Source organism: Salvelinus alpinus, chromosome 3 (genome assembly GCF_045679555.1).
Source record: "Salvelinus alpinus chromosome 3, SLU_Salpinus.1, whole genome shotgun sequence".
Classification (NCBI taxonomy): Eukaryota; Metazoa; Chordata; class Actinopteri; order Salmoniformes; family Salmonidae; genus Salvelinus; species Salvelinus alpinus.
Window position 1 is genome coordinate 38075595 of NC_092088.1, and position 21867 is coordinate 38097461.

At 40.0% G+C, this 21867-nt stretch overlaps 2 protein-coding genes across 9 annotated transcripts; one reads left to right on the top strand and one right to left on the bottom strand.

The window, feature by feature from the left end:
- Positions 1-1018: 1018 nt before the first annotated feature.
- On the top strand, positions 1019-21485 carry LOC139570647 (CDK2-associated and cullin domain-containing protein 1-like). The gene is made up of 9 exons (XM_071392706.1): positions 1019-1491; positions 12505-12631; positions 17724-17826; positions 17985-18080; positions 18808-18910; positions 19031-19120; positions 19385-19523; positions 19718-19761; positions 19893-21485. Exons 1-8 carry the CDS (start codon positions 1170-1172, stop codon positions 19758-19760), a joined length of 1023 nt encoding a protein of 340 aa, XP_071248807.1. The 5' UTR covers positions 1019-1169; the 3' UTR covers position 19761; positions 19893-21485.
- Positions 2646-6350, bottom strand: LOC139570646 (putative nuclease HARBI1). Of its 8 annotated transcripts, XM_071392704.1 has the most exons (11): positions 5964-6350; positions 5604-5674; positions 5340-5516; positions 5188-5249; positions 5019-5105; positions 4890-4931; positions 4648-4821; positions 4533-4568; positions 3880-4434; positions 3487-3598; positions 2646-3392 (listed from the first exon to the last, which is right to left on the bottom strand). In XM_071392704.1, exons 1-8 carry the CDS (start codon positions 6119-6121, stop codon positions 4533-4535), a joined length of 807 nt encoding a protein of 268 aa, XP_071248805.1. In that variant the 5' UTR covers positions 6122-6350; the 3' UTR covers positions 2646-3392; positions 3487-3598; positions 3880-4434. The 8 variants fall into 8 exon arrangements, with proteins under 8 accessions (XP_071248805.1, XP_071248804.1, XP_071248806.1 ...); XM_071392703.1 differs by having other exon boundaries at positions 4533-4821; XM_071392705.1 differs by having other exon boundaries at positions 3880-4821; positions 5188-5222.
- Positions 21486-21867: the final 382 nt, after the last annotated feature.

Consider the following 21867-nt stretch of genomic DNA (forward strand, 5'->3'; position numbering starts at 1 on the left):
TTTAACTAGACAAGTCAGTTAAGAACAAATTCTTATTTACAATGACGGCCTACCTCGGCCAAACCCTAATGACGCTGGGCCAATTGTGCGCTGCCTTATGGGACTCCCAATCACGGTCGGTTGTGATACAGCCAAGAAACCAGGGTCTGTAGTGACACCTCTAGCACTGAGATGCAGTACCTTAGACCGCTGCGCCACTTGGGAGCCCAACATCATGGTAAGCTTGCAAGCTGAGTTTGAATAAGACATCTGATTAACACTTTGCATTTATAACGGTTGGTTTTACCTTATCTAATAAATAACCAAATCATTGATGGATCAATAAATAAAAGAAAAGCATGTTTCTCATCCCCGCAAAGTCAGTACAGTTTATAAACTCTGTGACTAGGCCCTTGCAAGCCAGTCGGCATACGAGTCATCAAACTGCCTCAACTGATGTGCGTTCATACACATCATTGGTCGTTTTTTTTTTCTCTTTTCTTTTTTTTCTTCAATTTTTTCCTTTTTTATTTAGAAAAAACAGTATACATACAAGAAGTATACAGATAGACAATGATAACATATGCTAGGGGGTGCAACAAATTACAGATTATACAAAGACCTTAAAAGAAACACACATATTGATTGTTTTAACAGCTTTCTTATTAGAAGAATGTTGAATGGTCTTAATGGTCTCGAATTCCTTATAGAAAACACGGAAGAGTGTTTTTTTCTTAGTGGATTTACATTTATGAATATGAAAGTTTGCCATTAGCACAGTTAGATTTATGAGGTAAAAAAAAATATCTTTATCCTTATTATGGTTAAGGAAACCGAGCAGCACATTCTCCCATAAAAAAACAAAAGTCATCAAGAATATGAACAATTATAAAACTGTGTCATTGGTCGTTTCCAACGAACCGGAAACAGGCATACGCGTCAGCACACTCCCTCATCTGATTGGTTTATGTAGGTGGGCCTTCTGACTTTGTGGCTGTGGTAACTTGTGACGATCGCCAGCTCTGCCTAAAAGCAAATGCTGCAAAATGTCGTAAAACATTTAATTTACTTCCCCATACAGCAGCTAGCGTGTACAAGGTGCAAAAGCGATGGTGCTCTAAAAACAACATTTTTCTTACCGAACTTCAAATTCATGAAGATTTTCATTAGACAACTTGAAAGGTTAAAGCATGGAGGACATGGAAGAAGAAAGTTCTGGTCTAAATGACGACCACAACCATAACTACTGTGAAAACAGTGCCAGTGGACAAGTCCACAATCTCAGGACCGGACTGTCAAATGAACCCCAGACCCTACCAGTTTTTCCGGTTCTGGGCACGCGAGAGGTAGCGACGCAGGAGAATCACGCAAATATTTGTTCCAGTTCCAGCAGTGGTTCAAAGTTCGTGGATTCAGACTCTAGCAGCGTGAACAGTGACACCAGCGAGACTGACAGCGCATCGCCAGCTTCAATCGCAGGGAAACTGACCCTGAACTCCGCCTCAAAGTTTCGTAAGTTGAAAGCATCGTGTTTTAATGTTTATCATGTTTTTTACTTACTGATATGGGATGGGAATGTAGTTGGTCATGCAAATATTCCATGGCATTGCCTTTGGCCTAAACGTCAGTGGAGTAAGTTAGCTACTTACTATATGACCTTTTAGCTGAGGAACGCTCAACTACGTTCTCTTATATCGAGGCAAAGTTTTGATATTAGGTGAAGATATTTGTTAGCAACAACACTAGCTATGTTTCCATTAACTTATCGAGTGATTATTATATTTATTTTTTGGGCGACATTTTGAAAACAGATGCTCCAATTGCTTGCTACGGTGCGTTTCTATTGAACTACCTTGTCGATAAAAACAGCTAGACGTAATGACGTCACACCAATAACAAAACCCCCCGCAAAAACCAGGGGCCTGTTGCACAAAACTAGGATAAGGGATTAAGCCAGGATATCTTGGTGATCCTGGCTCAATTGATCCGTAATCCGGTTGCACTAAAGATGGATAGGGGGCAGGAGGATATGTTATGGTATAAATTACCATGGAGATTTATTCTGTGGAGCTAGCCTGCTCCAGACCAGGCTAAATTCCAGGATCTATTTAATCTCATCCCTAATGTCAGTCAGCAGTCACCACAAATGGAAACCAATAGTTATTTCACTGCTCACTATACATTGTTATCACATATAACTAGACCCACTGTTATTATTTAAACGTTTGTGATCATTAATTTCAATGATTTTGGATAAAAAATGATTTTTAGATGATGTTGCTATCATTAGATAATTTACAGTTTCCCATAGACTATAAGGCTATATATAAAATGATAGAATATTAGGGCCACAGAGGGGGAAAAAAACACAAGTCATAATATTGTAACCAGTTGTTTTAAAGGAGGACAGTTGTTAAAATGACAGATGTGGGGCATTTCGTGAAATTGTACTTCAGTATGGTTTCATAAACAAAGACATGCTGATGTGCCAGAATATTAAGTATCACATTGTCATAAGTATCAAAACTGTAAAAACAATATGTAGCTTTTCTGCAGAAAGAACCAGCCTCATAAATTTATGACTTTATCCTTTTTCTTCAGTGTGGCCCTAGTACTCTGTCATATAAACAAATACACATTCCATATGAATATAAAAACACAATGTGTAACATTATGTTCCTTTATTGAATAAGGACAAAACAAAGCAGGTAAACCATCAGCTCCTTTCGAAACTGAAGTCACAGTGACTCTACAAGATGGAAAGCACAGAATCCAAGCATATTATACAAAATGATACATACACATTCAAAGGTCTGTATATAACACACCCTGCATGTCTGCACACTAAAATAAATGCAGGACAAATCCATACACATCAACTGAACAGACAAATGAATGGATGCAGTAGCCTCCCTGCAGCCTTGTATTACACACAGTATACCGCACAAACATCATAAGAGGCCAAATTCGTCAAAAAAACGAACCCAAAAAAACCCAAATTCCTCTGCCACCGCAGGACATATTTAACCAAAATTGAAAGCACACATACTAACTAAAATAATTCAACACATATTGGTCCCTCAGCAGCCGACCACTGTCGTCATCAGGGAAGATTGCCGGATTGTCCCAGTCCATGGCTGGTGGCACTCTGGGGGCCCTCTCCTTCCTCAGGCAGGCCACATTGTGGAGGACAGCACAAGCCACAGTAATATCACATGCCCTAACAGGGCTGACCCTTAATTTGTGAAGGCAGTGAAAGCGTGCCTTCAGGAGGCCAAAGGTCATTTCAACTCTGGTCCTGGCATGGGCATGGTTGTAGGCCTGCTGTGCTTCCTGGGGGTCTGTGAAAGGTGTCAGGAGAAAAGGCTGGCAGCCATACCCCCTGTCTCCCAGCAACACACCAGAGAATTCACCTGTCAACACAAAATCTCATCATTACTACCTCATAAACACAGTGATATTCTTGACACAGCCATGATGGTTATAAATAGGGGTTGTGTGGCTTACCTTGTGATAGGCACTGATAGATTTCAGAGGCCCGAAAGATTCTGGAGTCATGGACTGAGCCAGGCCATTTTGCCACAACATTGCTGATCACACAGTCAGCATTGCAGACCATCTGAAATCATAAGATGAGGAATATTACACCAATCAATGCACATCACTGGCAATGCAGAGTGTTCGTCAATGGACAATATCAAAAAGTTATGTTCACCTGAACATTAATGCTGTGAAAGGATTTCCTATTCACAAAATCGGCCTCATGGGCACCTGAGGGGGCTTTTATCCTTATGTGTGTGCAGTCCACTGCACCAATGACATTGGGGAAACCTGTCACACAAAGTAATGAGTATCCTACTATGTGTTAACAGTTGTCCTGTAATTTGTAGATCCTCTTACCTGCAATCCTATAGAACTCCTCTTTGATGTCACAGAGTCTTCTGTGGCCAGGGAAGGAGATGAAGACATCTGCTAATGCTTTGATAGCCAGACACACACTCCTTATTGTGCGGCAAATTGTGGCCTTGTTCAGCTGTTCTGCATCCCCCACTGAGTACAGGAAGGCTCCACTAGCAAAAAAGCGCAAGGCCACACAAACCATTTGCTCCACACTCAGTGCATGGCTCCGTGCAGTGCGGTGCTTAATCCTGGGACCCAGTAGTCTGCATAGATACCTGATGCCATCTGCAGAAAACCTGTATCTTTCATATAGATGGTCATCAGGGAAGGCCAGTGGGTCCAACCGGTCCCTGAAGACCCTTTCTCGCCTGAAGGCTCTCCTCAGCACAAGTGCTTCTTCATCCACCACATCTCGCACGAATGGGCATGCCATTGTCAGAGCAGAAAGGAACACACAATTTTGGACCTTCATATAGGCTAGTGGCCACACCTGGTGCTGGGGGGGTGGGCAAAAGAGGGCGATGCCTTATAACGATGACTTGGTTGTACTGATTGCTGGGAAAATAAAAAAAACCTTAGAAAGATGCCACCGTCCTGTGTGCTCACAATAAGAGCTCATATGTCATGGCTCACTTGACTTTACGAGAATATACCTAATTTTTATTTTGAGCTGTGTCATCTTCTTGGAGCTGGGGGAGGAAAGAAAAATAATGATTAATACATTTGTGTTACAGTTAGCATACAGTGTACATTGAAGGCATATCTCACCTCCCTCTCAAGTTTTTTTATTTCAAGGTCCAGTTTCCTAATTGTCCTCTTTTTTATTTCGGACTCCAGTGCAAGATTTTCCATCTTTTTCTTCTTGTACTGAATGTCTATGTCTGCCAGTTCTATTTGGCGCCGGAGGTGGTTGCCATACAACTTTCTGATAGCTTGTGAGCTCTGTGAACACAATACAATTAGCGCAGCTGGAATTTGGCAGGATGTGGTGTCCTTTTATTAATACGCACTATGTTGCCAGGCTGGTTTTCCCACTGTATAGCATCTGGGTCCTGTAAAAGAAATTAGATTTTTTGATTTTGATGAGGACTCCTCACCATTGTAGAGTAAATAGTACTTTCACAGTCTTAACATGATACCTCATGCCTTCTGGAATCCAGAGAGATGGTCTCCTCCTCATCATCGTCTCCATCATGTGCTGTTGCTGCTGCACTGGGGCCTTCACCCTATCACATTTAATCGGATTCATATTGAAGCTAGTAGACAAGACATGCCAGGCCTACAGTATGCCTTTGATGGAGTACTCACTGGATCAGCATCGTCTGGTGCTTGTGCTGGTGGCTCTAACAGGAACACAGTGCTGCCAGACACTGCAAGGCAATAGGTAAACCAAAGTCAGACAGTCCAAATTGATTCAATATGAATGTGGTTGTATCCCATGTAGAGATGGAAGGACATACCTTGAATGAAGCGGGTGGCATCTTGGGAGGAACCTATGCTCGTCTCTTTCCCCCCAGGGATCCCCTCTAAGACGGGCCTGCCTTTATTTAGCTCCAAGGCCATGTCCTCTGCTGGGGTAAGGTCAGCCTTTGGTGACCCACCACCCGTGCCTTGTCTGTGGGTATTCTTTTTCACTGCTAAAACAGTACAGACAATGTGTGAGCAGGCACCTTCTGGGTACAATATATGCTTGTGCTTTGTTAAATATTAGTCAGGGACCATACCATTCTGCAGAATGTTCTTGTATTTGATTTTGACCTGCTGCCATGTCCGTTTTGGCCCGTTCATGTTTAATCTACACACACACACACACACACACACATTTAATGGAGTCACACTGCAAAAAATTACTTGGTATTTTTGTCTTGTTTTCAGTAAAAATATCAAAAAATTTATCATAGCTTTATACAGTGTGATGGAGTTACTTTACACAATTTCACTCATATCTGCAGTGCATTTCAATTAAAAATTTAACCGTTTCATAATTACAGTACAACTGCATTTTTGGAGATGTGAATTAAATATTTGAATTGTAATTGTGATGTTTCAGCGGAGCGGTGAGTGTGTAATTGTGCACTACTTACGCATTCAGGCGGTCTGCAATACTTTGCCACGCTTTTTCTCTTTGCTTTATCACTGTGGCGGTGTTGCCTTTCTTCTTAATTATATCTTTTACCTCCTCGTATGCCTCCATGAGGATTTGTGCTTCCGACGGGGAAAAGTACGCGGCTCTAGTTGCCATGGTAAATCAGTTAATCTGTGATCTGTGGCGGGGTCTATTTGAGTGAGCCGTGAGCGCGCACCTATCCAGGATTGGTTTCACCTGGCTTAATGAATCCGTGTCTGCTCATCCTGGCTTGGTCTTTGTGCAACCAATTAAGCCTGGACGCACATGTTTTGGCTTCATTGAGCTCAGCTGAGTCATTTATCCCGGATGTCTTAATTCTACTTTTGTGCAACAGGCCCCAGGTATCAAATAAAAATGTAGTGGTTGAAGTGTTTCCATTATCCGTTTAGGCAAATTGTGCATTAATAAATTGGCGACCGCCTGTATGTCCTATCTTTTTCATGTCTCGGGTATCCCGCGAAAGCGAGCATGGATAGAATGCAATAATTTACTAATATTGTTGTTCTAAATTCTCATACGCCAACATATAGGCACGGTTCGCGCCATGGTGAAACTTGCACTCCTGTAGATCTGAAATAATTGGATGGTGAAACTTGCCAACCAACCATACAAGCAATTTAGGCGTCAGGATAATCGTTGTACAACAAAGAAACATTATTTGTATAGTTGAAAAAGTAGATTTTGCATGTAGTAGAAATTTTGAATTCAACTTGCAATATGTCATTTTTGGGTGATTTGACCAAAATTCACAGAAATGTGTGTTGTAGATCTGTCATTCTCATTGAAAGCAAGTCTAAGAAGCAGTTGATCTGTTCTATGTTGGATATTAATATGCTTCCCTTTACGATTCGTTTTTGTTCTTTTACTTTCAGTTTTGTACACCAGCTGAAAGTACAATATTATTGGTTAAGGGAAAATATTTCACAGTGGTTTAGATGGTGCAATGATTATCTACACTGTACTTGCTTGTTTTGTCACAAACTGAAAATAGGTTAACTTTTAGCAACCAGGAAATGGCGGAGCGATTTCTTCATAGTGCATCTTTTTAATGTATTTTAATTTTATTAACAACAAATCAATACAGAGAGTACATGAGGGAACACAAGTGTATATATAGATGATATACAATGGACAATTGAGCTAGAGGGTACAGTATCACCTTACACAATGACCTTAAGGGACATGCATACACTTAAAAATCTAACAGCTTTTTTGTTAGTAGAGTATTTAATTGTCTTAAAATACAGTTCAATTTCTTTTTGTAGGGTAAGAAAATTTGTTTTTTTGTTTGTAAATTTACATTTGTGAATATGAAATTTGGCCAAAAGAATAATGAAATTAATTACATAATGTTTCAGCTTATTCCTATCGTAGGTAAAGAATTCAAGCAGTACATCTCTCCACAATAGTGTAAGTTTATAAATTTATGAATCTACTGATGTCTTGCCACAGTTTTCTTACATGAATACAATGCCAAAAAAGATGCAACACTGTTTCTGGGTGGTCATTACAAAAGGAGCAATTTGAGTTGATGTTTTCCTTAAACTTCTTCATATAGTGGTTGGCAGGATAACATTTATGAATAATTTTAAAGGAAACTTCCTTAATTTTGTTAACAAGTAGGTATGTGTGTGGCAACATCCAAACTTTTTCCCAACAGATATTATCAATAAATCCATTCCAATAAGGCGTGACATAAGGTATATATACAACATCCTGCTGAAACAAGGTTCGTATCGCTCTGTTGTTGAATGGACCAAAAGAGAAACAAATCTTTCCTACTGCTAAGTCAACAGGGTCAATAGAAGGTAGGCTCTGAGGATCAGGTCTTGACACGTTCCTGAATAATAGAGCAACACCTGAGGGAATGGTATCTAAAACAATTGCAAAATCTTTATAGCTGAGTAAAAGACCCTCTGCATTTACCAGTTGGCTCACCAATAGGATATTATTTCGGAACCAATATTCTAAAAACAAAGAAGTATTTTTATACAATATATCCTGATTATTCCATATATAATATGTGTGCAGAAAAATTGTGTTTATAAATTAAGGACCATGACAAGAAAACCTGCCGATGAAAAGCAGAACGTTTCACTGTAACTTTGTCAATATTATAATTGCAAAACAACAAAACAAGTTAAGACCACCAAAAGTAGAGAACATGATGAGGAATAAAATTCCAGATAGAAGTGGGTCTTCTTAGGAATTGTTTTATCCAATTGATTTTAAAAGTATTATTTAAGGTATTAAAGTCCAGAAAATTCAGCCCACCATTCTCATAAGTGTTCATTACAACAGTTTTCCTAATGTAATGGGTACGGTTTCTCCACAAAAAGTTGAAAAGCATCTGGTCTATCTCCTTGCTTATTTTACTGTCAAGATATAAAGATAGTGCCATATGTTAGTCTAGAGATACCTTCAGCCTTGGTTATTAGGACTCTACCTTTTAAAGATAAGTCCCTCTGTAGCCGTTGATTTAGCTTCTTCTGGGTTTTTTTAATAAGAGGGTTAAAATGTAGTAAGCCTCTAGACTTCTGATCCTTTGTAATGGTTATGCCTAAATATGTAAGTTCTTCTTTTACTGGAATACCATAATATGAAGGTGTCACACAATCTTTGACAGCCACGAGTTCACATTTATTAATGTTAAGATATAGACCAGACGCTTTGGAAAAGGATTGTATCACATTGATCGATATGGGAATTTGGTTAGCGTCTTTCAGAAAAAGTGTAGTATAGTCAGCCAGCTGGCTTATAATAATTTCTTTACCAGCTATGGAAATACCTTGTACAGGACTATTATTTAAAGAATTTGCAAGAAGTTGGGTGATTTAATTAAAACGGGTACAGAGAGATAGGACAACCTTGCCTAATTCCTCTCTTTAACTCAAATCTAGGTGAAGTGACATATTTCAATTTGATAGAGCTGTTACCATTTGCATAGAGTCTTAATAGCGTTACAGAAAAAATCCCCAAAGCCAAGTCTCTCAAGGGAGTGGAAGAGGAACTGATGCTCTACTGTGTCAAATGCTTTATAAAAAATCTAAAAAATAATATGAAGCTATCCTCGGTTATTAGGTCTGCGTAGTCAAGTATGTCGTCTAATACTAGTCTGACATTGTTAGAAATATGTCTGTTCCTCATGAAGCCAGACTGTGTTTCATCAATGATTGCATCCAGGAATTCTTTAATTATTTTTGCAAGTAGTAAGGCTAATATCTTATAGTCATTATTAAGAAGACAAATTGGACGCTAGTTATCGATGAGCAACACTTATTTTATAGGCTTGGGTATCAGTATTATTAACCCCTGACTCATTGTAGGAGGGAGAACATTGTTTTTAATACTCTCTAAAAAGACTTCAAATAGGAAGGGAGCTACTTGTTCAGAAATAATTTGTAAAATTCTGATGTAATTCCATCAACACCTGGTGATTAATTGTTCTTTAGATGTTTGATAGACTCTATAATCTCTTCAACTTTGATGGGTTCATCACACTGTTTAGATTCTACACTGCTCAAAAAAATAAAGGGAACACTAAAATAACACATCCTAGATCTGAATGAATGAAATATTCTTATTAAATACTTTTTTCTTTACATAGTTGAATGTGCTGACAACAAAATCACACAAAAATGATCAATGGAAATCAAATTTATCAACCCATGGAGGTCTGGATTTGGAGTCACACTCAAAATTAAAGTGGAAAACCACACTACAGGCTGATCCAACTTTGATGTAATGTCCTTAAAACAAGTCAAAATGAGTCTCAGTAGTGTGTGTGGCCTCCACGTGCCTGTATGACCTCCCTACAACGCCTGGGCATGCTCCTGATGAGGTGGCGGATGGTCTCCTGAGGGATCTCCTCCCAGACCTGGACTAAAGCATCCGCCAACTCCTGGACAGTCTGTGGTGCAACGTGGCGTTGGTGGATGGAGCGAGACATGATGTCCCAGATGTGCTCAATTGGATTCAGGTCTGGGGAACGGGCGGGCCAGTCCATAGCATCAATGCCTTCCTCTTGCAGGAACTGCTGACACACTCCAGCCACATGAGGTCTAGCATTGTCTAGCATTAGGAGGAACCCAGGGCCAACCGCACCAGCATATGGTCTCACAAGGGGTCTGAGGATCTCATCTCGGTACCTAATGGCAGTCAGGCTACCTCTGGCGAGCACATAGAGGGCTGTGTGGCCCCCCAAAGAAATGCCACCCCACACCATGACTGACCCACCGCCAAACCGGTCATGCTGGAGGATGTTGCAGGCAGCAGAACGTTCTCCACGGTGTCTCCAGACTCTGTCACGTCTGTCACGTGCTCATGTGCTCAGTGTGAACCTGCTTTCATCTGTGAAGAGCACAGGGCGCCAGTGGCGAATTTGCCAATCTTGGTGTTCTCTGGCAAATGCCAAACGTCCTGCACGGTGTTGGGCTGTAAGCACAACCCCCACCTGTGGACGTCGGGCCCTCGTACCACCCTCATGGAGTCTGTTTCTGACCGTTTGAGCAGACACATGCACATTTGTGGCCTGCTGGAGGTCATTTTGCAGGGCTCTGGCAGTGCTCCACCTGCTCCTCCTTGCACAAAGGCGGGGGTAGCGGTCCTGCTGCTGGGTTGTTGCCCTCCTACGGCCTCCTCCACGTCTCCTGATGTACTGGCCTGTCTCCTGGTAGCGCCTCCATGCTCTGGACACTACGCTGACAGACACAGCAAACCTTCTTGCCACAGCTCGCATTGATGTGCCATCCTGGATGAGCTGCACTACCTGAGCCACTTGTGTGGGTTGTAGACTCCGTCTCATGCTACCACTAGAGTGAAAGCACCGCCAGCATTCAAAAGTGACCAAAACATCAGCCAGGAAGCATAGGAACTGAGAAGTGGTCTGTGGTCACCACCTGCAGAACCACTCCTTTATTGGGGGTGTCTTGCTAATTGCCTATAATTTCCACCTTTTGTCTATTCCATTTGCACAACAGCATGTGAAATTTATTGTCAATCAGTGTTGCTTCCTAAGTGGACAGTTTGATTTCACAGAAGTGTGATTGACTTGGAGTTACATTGTGTTGTTTAAGTGTTCCCTTTCTTTTTTTGAGCAGTGTAGTTACATCACGTGCCCCGCGTACCTTCAAAAGTATTCTGCAATCATCATTTTTTAGAAAAACAGTTTCCATCACTTTTCACAAAGTAAGTTACACAAAAGAAAAAACACCCCTGTCCCACGGATAAAATGTTGTTTGTCTTTAGGAAATGTCTCCTATATCTGCCTTTCAATTACAATTTTTTTGCCACATTGCTTTTGTCAAATAAACCTGGGTCAATAGAAACCTTCAGTCAGTACTTGTAAAAATTTAAAGTCTGATAACGCTTAACTATGATGGACCTGTACAACTGTGGTCCGTACTGGGAGCTGAAATTCATACTTTAATAAACTTTTGTTGAATACAACCACTGACTTTTTCCTCATTTGTGTTGCTCGTACTACGTACGATGAGATTCAATTGGCACTAGCTGAGGAACCCTAACCTCCATTCTCTTATATAGAGGCTTAGTTTAATAACTGGTCGTAGGATTTGCTAGCAACAACATTGAGTCACCGTCAGTAAATTCTTACCTTTACCTATATTTGACCTGTACAACTCTGGTCCTTCCTCATGGTGCAGAAATTCCAAGTTTTAATAAAAACTTTTAGCGAATACAACCACCAAATTTTTCCTTGTTGAGATTCAATTGGGTCCATGTTATCCGGGATCCTTGATGTCCCTACCCCATTGAAGTTTAAGTGGTTACGGTAAGGGTTATGGTTAATGTTAAGGTAGGGTTTAAAGTTAGGTTTAGGGTAGAGACGTCCCAAGGATACCGGATTGCACGGACCCAATTGAATCTCGGCTTACGTAGTACGAGGAAACATTCGGTGGTTGTATTCGATAAAAGTTTATTAGTAGTTTGAATTTCACCACACTGTGGAAGCACTGCAGTTGTACAGGACAAAGATAGGTACAGCGAAGTGTGTTCAGAATTGACATTTTTACAAGAATCGACTGATGTTGATGACTCAAAGTTGTTGCTAGCAAATCCTGTGACCAGTAATTAAAACTCATCTCTGCCTAAATATAAGACAAAGGAGTTAAGGGTTCCTCAGCTAAATTGACACATGCGCTGAGCAACAGAAATTAGGAAAAATTTGGTGGTTGTATTAAATACGTTTTTATTAGAAGTATGAATTTCAGCACCCCGCTGAAGCGTTTTCAGATTTGACATTTTTAGAGGAATTGGCTGAATTTGACTAAATGTTGTTGCTGTCAAATCCCACACCAGTTCTTAAAGCTCAACTCCGCCTCGATATATAGAGAACAGAGTTGAGCATTCCTCAGCTAATGACCCTTGTACTGTTCAGTCGGACAGTCCTTGTTTGGAATTCATTTTATTGTCATGTCAGGGCAGAGCTAAGGCTCGTGTTATGAAATTAACCTAATCTTTATCATTTTGTGGTTCAGTAATGAATGCAATGACCGAAGAGGACTATAGAACCACATACTGGCCGAACCTGGAGAAAGCCATTGACCACCTGCTGATACAAAACCCCATGGACCACATCTCCATTTCATATGAGCAGATATACAGGTGAGACACAAACTGTCTGACTGTATTGATATCTTATGTAGCTTTGAAAGAAATTAAGACATGGAACTGCTGTACTACTCACGTGTGAGACTTCTGAGGGGAGATATTGCCATTTGTGACTCGTTTCAGGAAACTAGGCATATGTCGTGCATCACTACTTCACAGGAAAGCCATTTGAACGTAAATGTAGTAAATTAAAAAAAATCTAAATACTGTTTTGGGCAGAAATGCCTTAATAACAAACATGTATGCCATCTGTAAATACAAATACAATTGTTAAATTACAGGCCTAGTTAGTTTAGCCACAGAAAACGTGGAAACCTTCCCACTAGCCATGATTGGCTGAGATAATGAGTGGGCTGGACATGCCAAGAGATGAGTTTTGGATTGGTCTGCCATGTAGCATGCTTCTGCTTCTGTCTATAACATGAGCTGGTCAGTATGTGTAGGTAATTCTTTCTAACGCAGCTTAAAAAATATATATATCACGTAGCAGAACTGCATAAGTGTTGCTCTCTATTTTCTGGAGGACCAAGTTTTGGAATTAGAGTGATAGCTAAGGAGATGGAGAAAATTCTGGCATTTGATTTCAAATATGCAGATATATAAAACGTCTGTCTCCGGATTCAAACTAAGGGCAACCATAGCATCCGTGACAGAGGGGGAGAAGCGTCCATCCATAAAATAGTCTTGCTAGCTACATTTTCAGATATTGCACATTTCTAATTCTGTCAAAGTCTTTTCATTTCAAGTTAGTGTACTGTTAGCTAGCTAGCTAATGTTAGCTGGCTGGCTCACTACCTAACATTGTGTAGGTTCTGTGTAGGTATATTATTTGTATCTCAGAGCCATTTACATTGCTAGTTATAGCCTAATGTTTGCTAGCTAACATTGAACCTGGTTGGTTAGCTACATGCAGATTCATACAGGGTAGTGACATTAGGAGTTGGGATTATGGTTCATTGTTTAGCTAGCAAGCTAAATGTCTAAACAAAAGACTCCACTATGCAAGTAACCATTTCAATAGAATGTTAATGATGTCACTGCGTCAACTGTCGATAGACACAGCTGGCAAATTCGCTCTGGCTATCTACTCCGATTTCAGAGCACTCTCGTCTGAGTGTGCCAGAGCGCAGAATAACTGACAAATTTACGAACGCTCAACACCTGTTGAATATGTCCGGTGTCAGTAAACGTTGGCAAAAAAGCCTGATTTAAATTGTTGTCAGCAGAAGAGTTGCAGTTATCAATGCTCTGGATAACATAAAAACAGACTAACCAGCTCTGCTAGGGCGAGTAAAATGGTCAGAATAGCTGTTCTCTCATTTGTGTTTGGAAGTAGCTAGCCAACGTTAGCCAATTAGCTTGGGTGCTTGAATGCTGCTGTTAGGTCAGAACGCTCAGATCAATACCCTACTCCTCGGCCAGAGCGTCCAGTGTGCTCTCTGAACGTTCCGAATTTACGAACTGACAATCTGACAACACTCTGCGTTTTACGAGAGTCTTGAAATATTTGTTTATTTAGCACATGGCCTCATATGTGAATCCTTAGAGATGGGTGGGGCTAAGGCTTTAGAGGGTGTGAACGATGCTGAATGGGTGTAGACTAGAGGTCGACCAATTATGATTTTTCAACGTCGATACCGATTATTGGAGGACCAAAAAAAGCCGATACCGATTAATCGGCCGATTTTTCTTTTCTTATTTATAATAATGACAATTACAACAATACTGAATGAACACTTATTTTAACTTAATATAATACATCAATAAAATCAATTTAGCCTCAAATAAATAATGAAACATGTTCAATTTGGTTTAAATAATGCAAAAACAAAGTGTTGGAGAAGAAAGTAAAAGTGCAATATGTGCCATGTAAGAAAGCTAACGTTTAAGTTCCTTGCTCAGAACATGAGAACATATGAAAGCTGGTGGGTCCTTTTAACATGAGTCTTCAATATTCCCAGGTAAGAAGTTTTAGGTTGTAGTTATTATAGGAATTATAGGACTATTTCTCTCTATACCATTTGTATTTCATATACAGTGGGGCAAAAAAAGTATTTAGTCAGCCACCAATTGTGCAAGTTCTCCCACTTAAAAAGATGAGAGAAGCCTGTAATTTTCATCATAGGTACACTTCAACTATGACAGACAAAATGAGAAAATAAATTCCAGAAAATCACATTGTAGGATTTTTTATAAATTTATTTGCAAATTATGGTGGAAAATAAGTATTTGGTCACCTACAAACAAGCAAGATTTCTGGCTCTCACAGACCTGTAACTTCTTCTTTAAGAGGCTCCTCTGTCCTCCACTCGTTACCTGTATTAATGGCACCTGTTTGAACTTGTTATCAGTATAAAAGACACCTGTCCACAACCTCAAACAGTCACACTCCAAACTCCACTATGGCCAAGACCAAAGAGCTGTCAAAGGACACCAGAAACAAAATTGTAGACCTGCACCAGGCTGGAAAGACTGAATCTGCAATAGGTAAGCAGCTTGGTTTGAAGAAATCAACTGTGGGAGCAATTATTAGGAAATGGAAGACATACAAGACCACTGATAATCTCCCTCGATCTGGGGCTCCACGCAAGATCTCACCCCGTGGGGTCAAAATGATCACAAGAACGGTGAGCAAAAATCCCAGAACCACACGGGGGGACCTAGTGAATGACCTGCAGAGAGCTGGGACCAAAGTAACAAAGCCTACCATCAGTAACACACTACGCCGCCAGGGACTCAAATCCTGCAGTGCCAGACGTGTCCCCCTGCTTAAGCCAGTACATGTCCAGGCCCGTCTGAAGTTTGCTAGAGAGCATTTGGAAGATCCAGAAGAAGATTGGGAGAATGTCATATGGTCAGATGAAACCAAAATATAACTTTTTTTGTAAAAACTCAACTCGTCGTGTTTCGAGGACAAAGAATGCTGAGTTGCATCCAAAGAACACCATACCTACTGTGAAGCATGGGGGTGGAAACATCATGCTTTGGGGCTGTTTTTCTGCAAAGGGACCAGGACGACTGATCCGTGTAAAGGACAGAATGAATGGGGCCATGTATCGTGAGATTTTGAGTGAAAACCTCCATCCATCAGCAAGGGCATTGAAGATGAAATGTGGCTGGGTCTTTCAGCATGACAATGATCCCAAATACACCGCCCGGGCAACGGAGTGGCTTCGTAAGAAGCATTTCAAGGTCCTGGAGTGGCCTAGCCAGTCTCCAGATCTCAACCCCATAGAAAATCTTTGGAGGGAGTTGAAAGTCCGTGTTGTCCAGCAACAGCCCCAAAACATCACTGCTCTAGAGGAGATCTGCATGGAGGAATGGGCCAAAATACCAGCAACAGTGTGTGAAAACCTTGTGAAGACTTACAGAAAACGTTTGACCTCTGTCATTGCCAACAAAGGGTATATAACAAAGTATTGAGGTAAACTTTTGTTATTGACCAAATACTTATTTTCCACCATAATTTGCAAATAAATTCATAAAAAATCCTACAATGTGATTTTCTGGATTTTTCTTTCAATTTTGTCTGTCATAGTTGAAGTGTACATATGATGAAAATTACAGGCCTCATCTTTTTAAGTGGGAGAACTTGCACTATTGGTGGCTGACTAAATACTTTTTTGCCCCACTGTACCTTTGACTATTGGATGTTCTTATAGGCACTTCAGTATTGCCAGTGTAACAGTATAGCTTCCGTCCCTCTCCTCGCCCCTACCTGGGCCCGAACCAGGAACACATCGACAACAGCCACCCTCGAAGCATCGTTACCCATCGCTCCACAAAAGCCGTGGCCCTTGCAGAGCAAGGGGAACAACACTAGCTAGCCATTTCACATCGGTTACACCAGCCTAATCTCGGGAGTTGATAGGCTTGAAGTCATAAACAGCTCAATGCTTGAAGCATTGTGAAGAGCTGCTGGCAAACGCACGAATGTGCTGTTTGAATGAATGCTTACGAGCCTGCTGCTGCCTACCATCGCTCAGTCAGACTGCTCTGTCAAATATCAAATCATAGACTTAATTATAACATAACACACAGAAATACGAGCCTTTGGTCATTACTATGGTCGAATCCGGAAACTATCATTTCGAAAACAAAATGTTTATTCTTTCAGTGAAATACGGAACCGTTCTGTATTTTATCTAACGGGTGGCATCACTAAGTCTAAATATTGCTGTTACATTGTACAACCTTCAATGTTATGTCATAATTATGTACAATTCTGGCAAATTAATTACGGTCTTTGTTAGGAATAAATGGACTTCACACAGTTCGCAACGAGCCAGGCGGCCCAAACTGCTGCATTATACCCTGACTGCTTGCACGGAACGCAAGAGAAGTGACACAATTTCCCTAATTTAAAAGAAATTCATGTTAGCAGGCAATATTAACTAAATATGCAGGTTTAGAAATATATACTTGTGTATTGATTTTAAAGAAAGGCATTGTTGTTTATGGTTAGGTGCAACGACAGTGCTAAATCATCACCCGTTTGGCGAAGTAGGCTGTGATTTGATGAGAACCGCATCGATTATATGCAACGCAGGACACGCTAGATAAACAAGTAATATCATCAACCATGTGTAGTTAACTAGTGATTATGTGAAGATTTATTGTTTTTTATAAGTTTAATGCTAGCTAGCAACTTACCTTGGCTTCTTGCTGCCCTCGCGTAACAGGTAGTCAGCCTGCCACGCAGGCTCCTCGTGGAGTGCAATGTAAGGCAGGTGGTTAGAGCGTTGGACTAGTAACCGGAATGTTGCAAAAACGAATTCCTGAGCTGACAAGGTCAAAATCTGTCGTTCTGCCCCTGAACAAGGCAGTTAACCCACCGTTCCTAGGCCGTCATTGAAAATAAGAATGTTTTCTTAACTGACTTGCCTAGTTAAATAAAGGTGTAAAAAAACAAAAACTTTCCCGTTGTTCCTCAACTGTATTGTATGATATACCAATTTCTAGCTCTGAGTCTCTACTTTTATCCAATGTAAAAAACACCATTTCAAATTTAGCTCATAAGACCGAATTGAGCCGGTCGGTCACATTTTTTAAAGTTTTAATGGTAATTTTCCTTTCCCTTTTTCAGTTACGTGTACAAGTGTGTTTGTCAACAGCACTCAGAGCTACTGTACAAAGACTTGATGCTGAAGATTACTACCCATCTTCAACAAGTTTCATCTGATTTACAAGTAAGTGAAAACAGAACCTGGGTCTTGTTCAAAGATTTGCAATGGAAAACAAAAACAAGTTTCTTATTGTACAGATAGTATGCCCCTTTCACTGCATTTTTTGTTGTATAAATACCTGAAAAGTAAATTAACACTGATAATTTATTCTCTTTTATCAGATTGTTCCACCAGGGAATTTCATTGAGTATTTCAACATTGCTCTGACTCAGTACACAGATGCTCTTCAATGCATAGTTCCTGTATTCATCTACATGGTATGTATCCTGATGAAGTGCTCATCCTTTGAATATTCCTTCCAGTAAATCTATTTGGGCATGTTTCCTGGATACAGATAAAGCCTACTCCGTCAATACTCAGGGCAGACCTTAATCATATACTCCTTTCATACAAGTAGGGTTGTAAAGGGTCGGAAACTTTCCAGGTAAATTTGCTGAATTTTTCCGGACATTTTCCATGAAGTTTAGCCTGGGAATTTTGCTTAAATTCATCAAAAAAGTTAGCTTACAACAGTGAACCTTTTTTGTGGGATACACATAAGGCAATTCTAGGTCTTGTGGCATATTTTGGTAAACTATCCCCAATTCAATGGAATTGCAACCCTCTGCATGCACAGTGCATTCTTCCATCACATCAATATTCCCTTTATTTTGTTGTTCAGTGAAATCATCCCTTGTGAAGAGTCAACTCATTTAATTAAAGTTCCATTCGTAACTAAATTGTTTTTTTATTTCTATTGGAAGGAATGAATCATTTGCCATTGTCTACTTATGATAAATGTAAAAGGTTTATGTTTGTCTCCCATATGATATGGTAAATATATCCAATGCAAAAAAACATCTACATTTATACGCTATTAATTTTCATTCCCATATTTTCCTGTTAATTCCCATATTTTCCTGTTAATTCCCACGGGAAGTTTCCACCTCCACTTCCCCAAAATGTGCAACCCTACATACGAGCATGTTTTTCTTCATTTCTAAGAATAAGTTCTACATTGAAACGAAGCTAAACCGACACCTGCAAGAAGATCTCATGAAGCTTTTTACTGATCATGTTGCAGAAAAACATGTGAACACGCTGATACGTGAGTACAGTGGACTGGTCAACTGTGCAGGCCAAACCCAAAATATTTAGCTTATTACTCATCTTGTAAAATTGTGTTGATGCTTAATTATTATTTTATTTTCTTCTGTTTTTCCTTTAGCTCTTCTCCTCGAAGCCCATTCCATGCCTTTTCAAGTCAGACCTTCAACAATGGCCAGTGTCGTGAAAGGCCTGTATACTCTTCGGCCAGGTGCCCTTTCCTTTCTGTCTTTTTTTAGAATTCCACAACACATGCTGCTACCTAAATAGTTACATCCACTAGTGAAATGTTTAACTACTGTAACTGTCAAACACGAGTGTAGCAGTAATCAAAACTGTGAGAAATATAGATTACTCTGATTTAGCACTATTTGTGTCTCCCACTTGTAGTTGGAGAGGTAAACGTTCACAATAAAACACCTGCCCTGTATGTGTTATGACCTCCATTACAATGACTATTGGCTACCTGTTTCAGATTGGGCACATTTAGCCCCAGCTCTCTTCTCTGGATTCATTCCTCAAATCAACCCGCCGACAGTGGAATCCCAGCTCTCCGACTATGCTGCTCATGACCAGAAACTACAAATGGAGCTCTCTCTGAATGGCTTTCCCAGGTGAGTTATAATGCAGAGTTTAGCAAAAATAATAATAATAATTCCACCAGGGTAGTGTCCTTTAGGAAAACGTTAATGAGCGTTTCTTATTAGACAAGTTCAGATAGTACATCCCCGTTTTGGACCGTTTTCTTGTGTTTTGTGCCTAATGAACACAACCCTGGTTTTTGACAATGCTTCCTTTTATTTTGCAGAGGTGACCAGTCTCGCAAGAGAGCCAGCGAGGAGTCTGCATAGAGTAAGGATGATGCATACATACATTGCTTGCTATTGAATAGCAAAATGTCACTGCATTTGCATATGACTTATAATTGGCCTATTGAAAAATATGTACAAAAATATGAATAACTGTTTTGTTGTTTTTTGCAGGTGTTCAGACAGTCATCGACCTGGCTCAACCCAAATTCACAAAACACTGAACGATTAAGATTCTCTGATGCTGAGTGCAGTGGGTGAGCATTAAGCATGGGCTCGTTTTTGACCCGCAAGAGTCGTAGTGGACACTGCTTTCTTTGCCTCTTTTGAAAAGCACAGTGAATTCATAATGGTGCAATAATGATTCTGTCAGCTTTTGGTGATGAATCCATCTTCTTTATTGTTAAGGTATTATGTGGTTTCATGTCTTTGTTCTTATTTTCTCCATTAAAGTGTGCCTTCTGCTCTGCTTTGTTGGGATATTCAAGTTGCCATTAACCAGGTGGATGGGGCATGATTCCCAGTTTGACCACATACTGTGTCAATTATGGGTCGTGTTCATTAGGATATGCCGCAGAAAACATGAATTACAGTGGAAAACAAAAGGAGTGTTTCTGATTTGACAAATACAGGTGGTTCCTCATTTTGTCCGTTTTCTTCCACTTTGTGCCTAATGAACATGATCTCTAACCTGGACCTCCCTGATCTGTTATTGGTCTGATTGATCTGATTCAGTAACTATGACAGTCTGCTGCTATTCCTCATCTGTTGTTGTGTAGAACACTTGATTTTTGTCTGTCTGGTCTGTGTAACTAATATTACCAGTTGTTTGGATAGGAACAAATTGTGTCACTTTGTATCAGTCAGATATGTTAACGTCTGTAATGAAAGACTAGGGTCTGGGAAGTGGGAACATTTCCTCTTGAATTTAAGAAAGTTCTACAGTGGCACATACCCAATTAGGTATGCATTTGTTTCTATTTTGATGTTTAGGCAACTTTAAGCAATGGTTTATCTGGAACTTACAGGATAAAATATGTCCTGTTTAACAATTTCTTTCTCAATGGGTATGAAACAGCAAAAAAGCTTGTTCTGTTAAATTTGGCAAATGTGTGAGCATTAGCATACAAAATAGGAGTATTTTTAATTTAACTAGGCAAGTCAGTTAAGAACACATTCTTATTTACAATGACGGCCTAAAGTTTAGGTTATAACTGAATAGGTAATTGTTTAAAGGACTATTTTCTACAACATTTATATTTTATTGCGTTTGTTTTTGAACCAGATCCTATTTACCAAGCATGCCAAAGATGATTCACAATGTTTTTATTCCCTGCTCTAAACAATTGCATTGACACCATCATTTCTGGAGTCACAGTCTCCCCATGTTGCTGCTGTATCTGCATTAGGTTACCCATTGTACCAAGTCACTGAGCCAATTGATTAGGATCAATTATTGAAACTGTTGTGAATTTGGTTACAATAATTATGTCAAATGATGTAGGTGGAGTTAAAGTTATCCCTGTGTTCTCTCCAGTTCCTGATGATGTAAACAGATCCAGTCTCATTGTGGTGATGAACAATGTATGGTTGTTACTGTCACAGATTTACCTTTGTTACATGTGGTTTATGTTAAATGGAAGTATTTGATACAGCTCTTTGCACTGTTTTAAGTGTAATGTGATGCTCATATTTGAAGATGTTGGAGATGGCACACTCATTGTCTTATGTACAGTTTTACTTTCAATAAACAAATCTTGAAAAGGATTTATATTATCACCCGTGGAATCACTGGGGGTTGGTGGCAGCAGTAGGATCTTGTGGGCAGAGTAATGATGGACTAATGACACCAGGCAGAGTTTCTCTTTGAAAGTTAATTAGTACTGTGAATAAAGGCTTTTCACTGACAAGCTTAAACGATGCAGGGGAAAGGAGAACATCAACACCCTCAACACAAGACACTCAGGTGCAGGTAATTGTTGCATTCATTAAGTGGTAATTACTGTGTTAGTATCAAAGAAGAGGTCCAGCAGCATGCCTTTATTTCAGTGATCTCTCTTGAACAATGCTTGATCTTTGTTTTGTTTATTAATGCTGATAAATGTGTGCACGCATGTCTGAGCTGAATGATGCGGTATGTGTATATAAT

What these genes read in the sequence shown, in the direction of transcription:
- LOC139570647 (XM_071392706.1), top strand. Translation starts at nt 1,170, where the DNA reads ATGGAGGACATGGAAGAAGAAAGTTCTGGTCTAAATGACGACCACAAC. An exon ending in GAACTCCGCCTCAAAGTTTC is followed by an intron (nt 1,492 to 12,504) that starts GTAAGTTGAAAG and finishes TTTGTGGTTCAG; the next exon opens with TAATGAATGCAATGACCGAA. An exon ending in CCTGTATACTCTTCGGCCAG is followed by an intron (nt 19,121 to 19,384) that starts GTGCCCTTTCCT and finishes TACCTGTTTCAG; the next exon opens with ATTGGGCACATTTAGCCCCA.
- LOC139570646 (XM_071392701.1), bottom strand. Translation starts at nt 4,351, where the DNA reads ATGAAGGTCCAAAATTGTGTGTTCCTTTCTGCTCTGACAATGGCATGC. An exon ending in GGAGTTCTATAGGATTGCAG is followed by an intron (nt 3,811 to 3,879) that starts GTAAGAGGATCT and finishes TTTGTGTGACAG; the next exon opens with GTTTCCCCAATGTCATTGGT. An exon ending in CTATCAGTGCCTATCACAAG is followed by an intron (nt 3,393 to 3,486) that starts GTAAGCCACACA and finishes TTGTGTTGACAG; the next exon opens with GTGAATTCTCTGGTGTGTTG.